Genomic DNA, 10,520 nt, shown 5'->3' on the forward strand with positions numbered 1-10,520 from the left:
TTTTAAACAAAGGAGTGAATTCACAAATTAATTTGTTGATGGATATATCTTAGTTTAAGTAATATACTTGGGGAAAACATTAAGATGTATTGCCCCTTGAAAATGAAAAAAAATAATTTTTTAAGAAAATTTAAAATAACTTGCTCATTTTTCATTTACATACAAATTAACTTCAGCATAACAAATACTGAATTTAAAAAATGTGTACCCTGATTTTAAACCTGGATGATAATTATAATAAAAATAATAAAACACTTCCAGTGACTGGAAGTGTTTCTATCATTTTTCGCTGTAAAATAATGGGTAAAAATTTCTTAAATAAACTAAATGTTCAAGTTGGTGATTTTTATGGTATAGTAATAAGTAATTTGAATAATTCAAAATTGCATATACTGATTGCAGGTAACTGTTTTATCTTTGTTAGGTCACAGTCGGCAATTATAATATAAGGTTGCCCTTGCGAATACTGTATCAAATACAATGGATAAAGTGTGTAGTAAACATCATAATGGGAATCAATGCACACAAACACAATACTGCACTATATACATAATAGTTTTTTTAATTTTTACAACCGTAAGTACAATATCATAATTTTATAATATTTTGTTATTTACTTTTTATGAAGGCAATATTGATTGCTGGTATCTACATTCCAGCACTTATACATACATTTAAAAATAAAAAAAATAAAACTCAAAATATTTAGTACTTTAGAGACTAGTTTGACAGTACACTAGGTTTCGTGCACACCAGTGCACTTCTTCTGGTGACCTGAAGAATTTTACTATGTGCATGAAAGCTAATGTACTGTCTTTAAAGTACTAAATGTTTTTTTTGAGTTTTTGAGCTCATCTAGTTTTATTTAAAAATAAGCATGTCAAACATGCATATCTCCATTAAAATACAGAACGCGCTCTTTTAAGGCTTTCTATGTAAAAAATTCACCCACTTAAGGACACCCTAATAAAAGGACACTTTTAATTCAGTCATGAAGCAAGTGAAAATATATCTTTTAACACAACAGCCAACACTTATATAAAGGGGAGTCCTAAGAAGGCATTTATTTTGGTCACAAACGTGTCTGTTTAATAGATGTTCCACTGTATTCACATAGGACATTGAAAGCAAAACATCTTAATACATTCAGCTAAAAAATCAAAAAACCAAGGTTCTAATGAATCAGCAAACCCGCACCTCAGCCCCACATGGTTAGAGGTAAGTGAAAAAACGTCCTAGGTTTTCTCAATTCCAAATGCCTGAAAATGACCTTCTCTCATGCCAGTTTTCCTGGCTTAGAAAATGATTCCAGTTTTTTTTTTCCATGACAAATTTTACCCTTGACTCCTTGACAGCTGGCCCATCTTCTGATAACACCCCTGCTGGAAAGGAGTTTATTTTTGCCAACATTTACACATCTATTTTGATGCCCTATACAACCTTTCCCTCCTACATCCTACAGTTCATAATCAATGCAAGACACTAGTTTAGAGCATGGTTCAATGAATTTGGTAGCTGAATGAAGGAATTTGAAAACAGGTAGAACAATGGAGCCTATATTTGGTAACACTGTCAAGGCGTCATGTTATTCTCGGCCTTTCATTGCCCTAACTCAAAATAAATGAATCAGTACAATTTTTACTTGTATTAGAATTGTTTTCAAAATAAAAGGTACATAAAAATTTCTTCTAAGGGCGTACTTTATTTATGAAACCAAAGAGTAATTCATTCACCGTAGTCAAACTATAATGATGTAATTATTTGCCTTTTCAAGATTAAAAATAACAGAAATTCATTTGAAACCAAACAGAAGTTAAAAGTGTGCACTCGACTCATTTTTCAAAATCGCGCAACATATACTTTGCTGTAGTGTCGCACAGAACACGACATTTGCTCAATTAAACACATTCTTGCCATCCATTGCTACTAATAATAATAATAACAACAATTCACTCCCTTTTATAGCGCTTTTACAAAGACCAATGTGCTTTACAGAACTCATGGACCGGTTACCTAGGAAAAAGGTCTGTTTTTTTAAAGTAGTTAGCGATGAGGAATTACATATTGAAGACAAAAGATTTTTTTTCCCAAATATCTGGTCCAAGCTTGGAGAAAGAATGTTCAACAGATGATGGGGAACAAGCAAGCTTGGTCGTATCTAGTTTGGATCTAAGTCCTGATCTATGACATGTATACAGTATCATTAAACATTTAACACAAATACATTGGTGCCCGAACATTTACACAATTAAAACAACTAAAACCTTAAATTGTACTCTTTGTTCAACTGGCATTATGTTCTTAATGACACTTTAAAGTACATTACATATTTTACACATTTAAGCGACTACTGTGCTTCAGTAATTCACATGTCAATGACCCTACAAAAATATATATTAGCAGTCCAATAGCTTTGCTTTATACAGTTCTATACATACAGTACCAGTAAATACGAAAACTGCATATTTGTTCCAATATAATAAAGTAAAACAGCTTTCATCAATATTCAATTAATAAAACTTCACCTTTAATACAACAAATCATTTTATTCATAGGCATACTTTTAGAATGTCAAAGGTCAAATGTTAAAAATATTAAATTTTTACATCACATAGTTTTATGATTTCAACAATGGTCTTAATCTATAAATAGATGTATAATAATAGTATTTTGTTGAATATTAATACAGTATATGGCTCTAGTATTATTTGATAGTAAATTTTCACCATTAAGTCTTCATTTTGAGTTCGAAAGTTGTTCTTCAGCATCATCGTTATCATTTGTCCGTTGGTCCTCCTCTTCAAATCCCTTGATTGCACGATATCTTCTAACCACCATCTGCCAGTCAATTACATCTTCTATTCGCTTTGGTCCTGAGTTTTGTACTTGAATAAATGCTGAAAGAGTGCAAAATATCAGTGATATAACTGAATAACGAATATTTATATTGCAAAATAGTGCAAAATATCAGTGATATAACTGAATATTCGAATATTTATATTGCAAACTAGTGCAAAAATAGTGCAAAATATCAGTGATATAACTGAATAACGAATGCTCATAATACAGAATATTTAACACGCACAATGAGAATTCAGTGGCAGTTCCAGAAATTGAAAATAGAGGAGACCAAGGAAAGGAATTTCACCAATGGAGAGTCTAGACTCCCTATTCTTTGTCAACATTTGTTTTTGTCGATCATGTGTGGAATGCTCCATTTATATAGTATGGAGAATATCTACTACACTTGTAATTTTGAAATGTTTAATATCAAACAATAAAACAAAGACAAATTTTCAACTTATGGTCGACTTGTGTGAAGATAACTGGGTATATAATAATTGAAAAACGAAGCTTGTATATCCTCAACCATTTGCAAAAATGCCAAAAACCAAATCACAAAGAAAAGGAAAAACATTTTAAACACTAAACACCATTTAACTTTTACTTTTTAGATGTACTGTATTGTCTTGTCACTAGTTGATTTCTTTTTGTGTTAATCTATAAATTTAAAAAAAATTATGCTTTATCTTGTTTTGTACTGTTTGAATATTTTGATGTTTTTCTCAGATTTTAATGTTGCTCTTAAATTTTATATATTCTCTGGAGTTTTGTTATTTTGATGTTTTTGTATTGAAAATCTGTTAATTCCATTCCTCTTTAATTCTGTTTGACCCTTTCTCTCTATTTTATCTTTTAATCAATTGATTTATGAATTCAATTTTAAATGTTTTTGGTGTCAATTTTTCAACTATATTCATAGCATTTACTACTTATATTTTCATGATCTTGTTGAATTTCACTTTTTTACAAGTTTTCAATATTTCATATATTTTTGTAATCTCTTGATGTAAATTGTAATCAGTTGTTGCAATTCAGTTTATAACTGCAATGCATTTTGGAAATAAACCTTAAATTAACTTGAAAAATTAACTGGTACGTGGTAGTGTTATTAATGTCCGCTAAGTTTCCGCCTAATTTTAAAGATCTTTTGAGTGATTGGTGATAGCAGAGATCCCAAGTCTCCCGAAAATTTGCGGGTTCTCCCGATTTTTGAGGCCGTCTCCCGCCCTCCCGATTTTTATTAATATCTCCCGAAAATTTCACGAAAAATGTGATTTCCACGATGTCATAGAGCAATGAAACAAAATTTCTTGTCTTAAGCCAATATACTATGGCGCTCGCTCAGCCATAAAATGTCATAAACAAGGCCAGGGAGTTGTTATTTAAGTTGTTTATCAAAATAACAACTCCACGGCAAGACAGGCCTAGATCCGTGGTGTTTATCCTCCATGTTACGATCTTCTGCATCCAGTGCCGACCTCATTCAATGAGATGGCTGTCAGTTGAGTAAATAAATTTCAACAAATTAACGAAATCAGAAATCACTTGGGAATGGATGGGGCCCCAAGTTTTCGCCGCGAAGATTTGGAACAGAATCGGTGCATAAAAAATACTTTTTCTTTCAAGTAAGCTTCAGTTCTTTAATAAAAATACTAAAAAATTATAATTAATAGGTTTTGGTACTAAGCAGTCTTCCGAAAAATGAAGTTTATTTTATATCGATCCCGAAATACATGTAGGGCTTAGGCCTAGGCTGGCTCTATCTGCAACACTGCAGGGTATGTACTGTATGTGTGTTGTGTTGGGTGGGCATCTGTGTGTAGTGTCTGTGTGTAGTGGTGGTTGTGACTCTGCGGTATTAGGCCTATTACGCACGTATAGATGGAGCCTAGCGAGGCAGGATTTAATGTTTTTTTCATGGCATTATGTACCAGTTATTATAGGCTAGACATATATAAATGCCGACTTAAAACATGTAGTATGATTTACTAACTAAATTAAAATATATATATTTTTTTAATTTTTCAGTAAAACGTGTGAATCTTGCAAGTTGCAGTTACCTTGCTAGAATTCTATGTTCTTTGATGAGATGTAATAAATCAGCCGTAGCCTCTAACATGCTAATGAACCAAGCAAAGCCTTGTTCACTGCTGCCAAGAACGCTTTACTAGCTAAAGGCTAAATAAATAATAATATTTATAAATTTATATTTTAGGCCAACTGCAATGTGTAAACAAATGTAAAATAAAAGTAAACAAATTGATGAAAATTGTTTGTTTTCGTCATTTTGTGTAATACTTTCATGTTGCACAGCGCGTTGTAAGGCGTCACAGCTAATTACGGAAATGGTACTCTCAGACTTTTTAGATTAATTAAATGAGCCTCCTCTTTAATCCGCCTGTAAGAATATATATACTGTAGTCTAAAAAGAATTGGTATTAAGCTTCCAACATGTTCTTTCCTTCATAACACCATTAACATATTCTTAGCAATAGCAGACCCTTAAATAAAGGTCTCTAAATAAAGGGCCTCAGAATAAAATCCTGAAACCCATTTCTATCATTTATCTGCAACTTTTTCATATTTTATCTTAATCTGTTTACGTTTTTGCCTCTTTATTGTACTTTACTGTATGTTTATTTGGCCAGGTGTTTAGAGGATACCTGCACCTTGTGTTGGGCTCTAAGCCATGGTGACCCCTTGGCACCCTCTAACCATTTCCTGATTTGTGATTTTTGTGCTGAACATGTGAAGCCGTGCAATCAGTGGGCACAACGGTCGTCGACCAACGCGATTCTATCAACACAACGTGACGACATGTGCGCAACAGATCGTTTTTAATGATTCGTTAAGACTGCCACCAAAAATCAACAGACGGCATCGCGCCGTCTAGCGCTCACAGAGAGCAGAGTTAGATTTGTCGTGTGATGGTTGTATGAGGCAGTGAGTGCCTAGCTTTATAAGGAAAATTTATAAACGAATCACCAAAACATTATTTGTTTCAATCTATGAATTTGATCCTATTAAATGAGCTATTTTCATTGACTATTTTAATGTTTTTTTTATTATATGATAATTTTTTTTTAATAGGACATCAAATGTAATGACTTTACCTCTATCTGGAGCAACTTGAGGGTTTCTTCGAACTTTGCGGAAGAACCCTCCGATACCCCCACTACTCTGTCCCTGATGGTGGTCATCCATGGAACGTGTATCGGACATTGTATCATCAAATTCATGCTCTTCTTCCTGAAAATGGGCCTGTGCTTGAGGTCCACATATTTTACCTAAAAAAAAATTAATATTGTATACAGTATTTTTGCTGCGCAATAACATTCATGTATTTAAAATAATTATTAGTACATTACTAATGCATGTAGTTTTACATTCTCACTTGATGTAGATATAATATATATTGAATACAAATATATAATCTATGTTATATATTAATAATTTACTGATGCCAGGTATAGAAATATACAATAGCGGCATTTTCAGCGGCAGTTCCAGGATAAGAGACGAAGATCAATTGGCTATGAGAAAAATTGATAGAAAAAATTGAGGCCATTATAATATTGATTAATATTATTAATACCTTGGATAACAGGGGAAAACATATTCTTATTAATGTTAACAAGAATAATAATAATATATTAAAACTAATGGAAAGTTTTTAAAAACATGAAAGTACAAAGTTAGGCATACCTCTATGTTTTATCATCAGCTTTCCATAAGTTATCACTTTAGTAAAGAGGTTGAGAGGAGCAGGAGTTGCAAACGTTTTATTCATCTTGCGAATTAATTTCGCTCTCGCAAATTTCCATTCTGTGTCAGACTGTGCCTGAATTCGTTGATAAGTATCACTCATCATAGCAATCAACAAGTTAATTAGAACAATTAGTGTCACAATAAGGTATGTTCCAAAAACTATTTTAGTCAGTGTCAACGTAAATGATGGATTTCTTGTCACTGGTGGAAGTGAATCAGGCTCAACTAAACCAAACACCGAAAAAAACAATATTTCCAATGTATCCAACACGTTACGTGCATCCGTTACGGCACCATATTCACTATCCGGTTCTTCCTCATAAACTGGCTGATATACAGCTGCAAGGTGAAGCATAAAACCGAAAAGGAAAATACACAGAATCACCATAAACTTCACCAAATCCATCATTAAATCTCGGATGATTATACCCCATGGTCCAAACAAATGATGCACAGAGAGAAACTCAAGAAGTTGCGCAAATGACAGCAACAAACACCATGCGTAAAGCTGATTCCGTGCGTAAAATACTTCTTGTTTCGTTTTTTTATCAGGCGCAATAATACCAAGATGTACAGTACAGCCAATGGCCGCGATTATCAGGATTATTACTCGTATCCACCCCAGTCCTTGACGATCACCTGGATTTGTAATTTCTGACATTAACAATCCTGAAAACCACGCAAGAAGAAGCCATTCATGCCATCTTGGAATAAAACTTGGATTTGCAATAAAATCCTCAATGTAACCTGTATAAACTGTTGTTAGAACAAGCAAGACAATTAAGAAAATATGTGAGACTAGATAAGACATGTACTTAATTATTGGTAGTCTATTGAATCGCTGTTTCAGAGGTAAAGAGAACACGATCCAAACTGGCGGCAGAAAGATGAACGTGAAGAACAGAAGAATAATCCTCCAGCTGGCCCAGTCCAGACCCCCCATCCAAATTACAGACAGGTAACGCTGAACAGATGGATGCGACACAACCTCTTTCTGCTCACACTCTATCAAGACGTCTAAAAAAGGCATACCCCGATTATCAGTGGAACGCAGTAACTGGCTTGGTCCTTTTAGTGATGTACTAACAGACAACAGATCTACAGCAATCTCTTCGCAGAATGCAGCTGCTGCTAGAATATCTTTTGTACGCTCCTTTTCCTTTGTCGAAAGTTGAACAAAAATTTGTGACAAGCGCACCGCGATTTCAATTGGCGATGGAGAACGCAGAACAAATTCTTGAATCGATATATTTTGAGTGTACCGTCCGCAAACCATGAGATCAAATATAAACTGAAAAAGATGTACAAAAAAAAAAATTACAACACAATTACACAGTTGAAGCTTGTAGTTAAATTTTTGTTTGTTTTCTAGGCCTCACGATTTTGTGAGTGACCATGCTGCTTTTAGCTTCTCAGGGCATATTTGTCTGAGTAAGTCAATAAAGAAGATGTGTTGAGTTAGAAAATCTGAATAAAATCTTAACATTTAATTGCTAACTTAATATAATAAATTAGGTTATTAGTCTTAAAAGAAAAAAAACAACTCAATAGTTTCCCTTCCAATTAACAATGCATAACAATATACTTCTAAAATTTGTGCATAAACCTCAGGATGGTGAATGTGGCTGGTATCAAAGAGTGTAGAACTGCAAGAAGTAGGATATATGTTCCGCTGGAACATAACATATATCCTATTTCAAAAAGTACTGTCACGAAGGGGTGTGCTCATAAAAGAAGGGTTTCAAGCAAAATCTATTCGTATTCTAATAGGGCACCCCCCTATTTTGTAGTAGTACTTTTATTTATCGTTCCATTGCGTCGATGGTCCAATTCTGAACTCTTTGCTGGTATTTGTAGTCAAATAGGCACAGCCTCCTCATGGAATGCCCCAGGTAGAATATTGTTTAATTCCGTTTCTCTGTAATTCTTTTTTTATTTTTGATGGTTGAACTGTATGTTTCTGTCTTTTTACTTTAACCCTGGTAATTGTTATATTTTTTGGTGTTAAGTGATTGATTCTTAAGTGTTTTATATGTCCGCTTTTTACATGTATTTTTATATATTGTGTAAAATGTAAATTCAACTACTGAAAAGTTGCAATAGATGTTTTAATTCCCTAGTAAAAAGTTGTAAATTGGTGAAAAGTAATTGTTTTGAATTGTGTTTCATTGGGAGTCAGCAACTTATTTGATCACACTATCAAATTTCATGTGCCAAATCTGTGACAAGGTCCACAAAACGAACATTTGAGTAGATACTGAAAATGTATTTATTTTTTCTGCGAAGTGAGTTTCATGAACGAAAATACACCACAATATCGGTAAAATTAATGTTGAAATAACAAATATAATTTCTGTCTAATGTTAGTGCAAAACATCATTAAGCCTTTGTAATCACTGCATGACGCACAATTATTATGGCACGTGATCATTATCATAACACGTGTGTGGGCAATTTTCACATGCTGACGGTTAATTATGGTTTGGTAGAACGCCGATGCCAGATTTTTATGTCCCGAGATGTGCGTCCTTTTGTTGAATTGCCTTGGTTAGAATTAACAAAAAGAGTCTTTCTAATATCGGCCATTGGCTAGGGTTCTGTAGAAGTCCTGACATTTGACCTTGTCTTTTTAAATACTGTTGATTTCATAGACTTACCTTCTTATCATCCATCAGGTTTTGAGAATTAAGATCTTTCTTCATGAGATAACTCAAAACATCGTAGTGTTGAGCTGTTGCAGCATAACAAATTGGAACTTTACCATCCTGCAATGAACGATCAAATTAAAATTCAGTTACAGGTACAGTCACCTACATTAATACGTACAGTAATTCTAAAAGTCACCCTGTAAATAATAGACCTTTCCATTAAGCCCTGTTCTTTGAATATTGTGGCTAAGGTCCCACAAACGACAACGTAAAAGCATACGCACACACGTGCGATTGTAGGACAAAATGTGTGTTTGTAGAACACGCACATATTTATGGCCCTATTCTGGCCAGTTGTAGTTTGACTGACACACCGGGTATGTTGAACTTTGACTTTTCTACCGTTGTAAACATAGGACAGGGCAACTTATGATTTAATCAGACTTTATTATATGCATGTATACAAGCATTTTTTACCAGTGTCTTTTCATTTATTTATTTATTTATATTTTTCACTAGATGATTTTTCTAATGTTTTTATTGCTGTAACAAGAAACCTACCTTTGATTCAAACTTAGGAGATGCACCACTTTCAACAAGTAATTTGACAACTTTTAAGAATCCAACTTTCGATGCATAGTGTAAAGCGGTCAAACCACTCTAAAGACAAAAACACCAGTAAAATATAAATAGTAAATAACATGATACTAATAATTAATTTCATGTGTCCTATTCTTAGGATTGATATATTTTATAATTATTAAAAAAAAACAAAAACCGAAAGTTAGTATGTAACCAATTAATAGTGTACCTTATCGCATGTGTTAATGTCTGACCCTTGACCTAACAAAAGTGCCACCATCTCATAATGACCATTAGCGGCTGCTATGTGCAGGCACGTCCGACCTTTTTTATCTTTTATATGAAGCTGGTTTGTAGACTTGCTTAGCAACAGGCCAGCCACTGCCAGATGTCCACTTTGTGCAGCTAAATGCAGTGGTATAATTCCCTACGAAAAAAAACAACATTTTAGTATATTTCATTTCATTTACTAATTCAAGCTGTAATGTTTGGAAATATGTGGATGATTTAAGCATTGGACAAGTCTGTCACTACAATAGCAACCCAACAATCCATAATGATGTTCAGGATTTAATTGAATGGTCCGAAACAAATAACTTAAATTAAATCTAACGAAATGCTTTCAGAAAACACCCCCCACCCCTCATTAATAATAATAATATGTCGTTCTTATATAGC

General features: G+C 33.4%; 1 protein-coding gene across 3 annotated transcripts in view; it reads right to left on the reverse strand.

Moving 5' to 3' along the window:
- Positions 1-546: 546 nt before the first annotated feature.
- The window catches only part of LOC117120380 (serine/threonine-protein phosphatase 6 regulatory ankyrin repeat subunit B-like), a 74,895-nt gene continuing 64,921 nt past the window's right edge, over positions 547-10,520 (reverse strand). For all 3 annotated transcript variants that reach the window (XM_033265429.1, XM_033265423.1, XM_033265436.1), the window contains 6 exons: positions 10,072-10,269; positions 9,822-9,920; positions 9,270-9,377; positions 6,550-7,903; positions 5,958-6,131; positions 547-2,897 (listed from right to left, as the gene is read on the reverse strand). In XM_033265429.1, coding sequence (XP_033121320.1) covers positions 2,737-2,897; positions 5,958-6,131; positions 6,550-7,903; positions 9,270-9,377; positions 9,822-9,920; positions 10,072-10,269 — 2,094 coding nt within the window. In that variant the 3' untranslated portion in view covers positions 547-2,736. The remainder of the gene's footprint in view (positions 2,898-5,957; positions 6,132-6,549; positions 7,904-9,269; positions 9,378-9,821; positions 9,921-10,071; positions 10,270-10,520) is intronic.

This window comes from Anneissia japonica, unplaced genomic scaffold (genome assembly GCF_011630105.1).
Source record: "Anneissia japonica isolate Jap-2015-1 unplaced genomic scaffold, ASM1163010v1 scaffold250_len512249_cov173, whole genome shotgun sequence".
NCBI classification, from domain to species: domain Eukaryota; kingdom Metazoa; phylum Echinodermata; class Crinoidea; order Comatulida; family Comatulidae; genus Anneissia; species Anneissia japonica.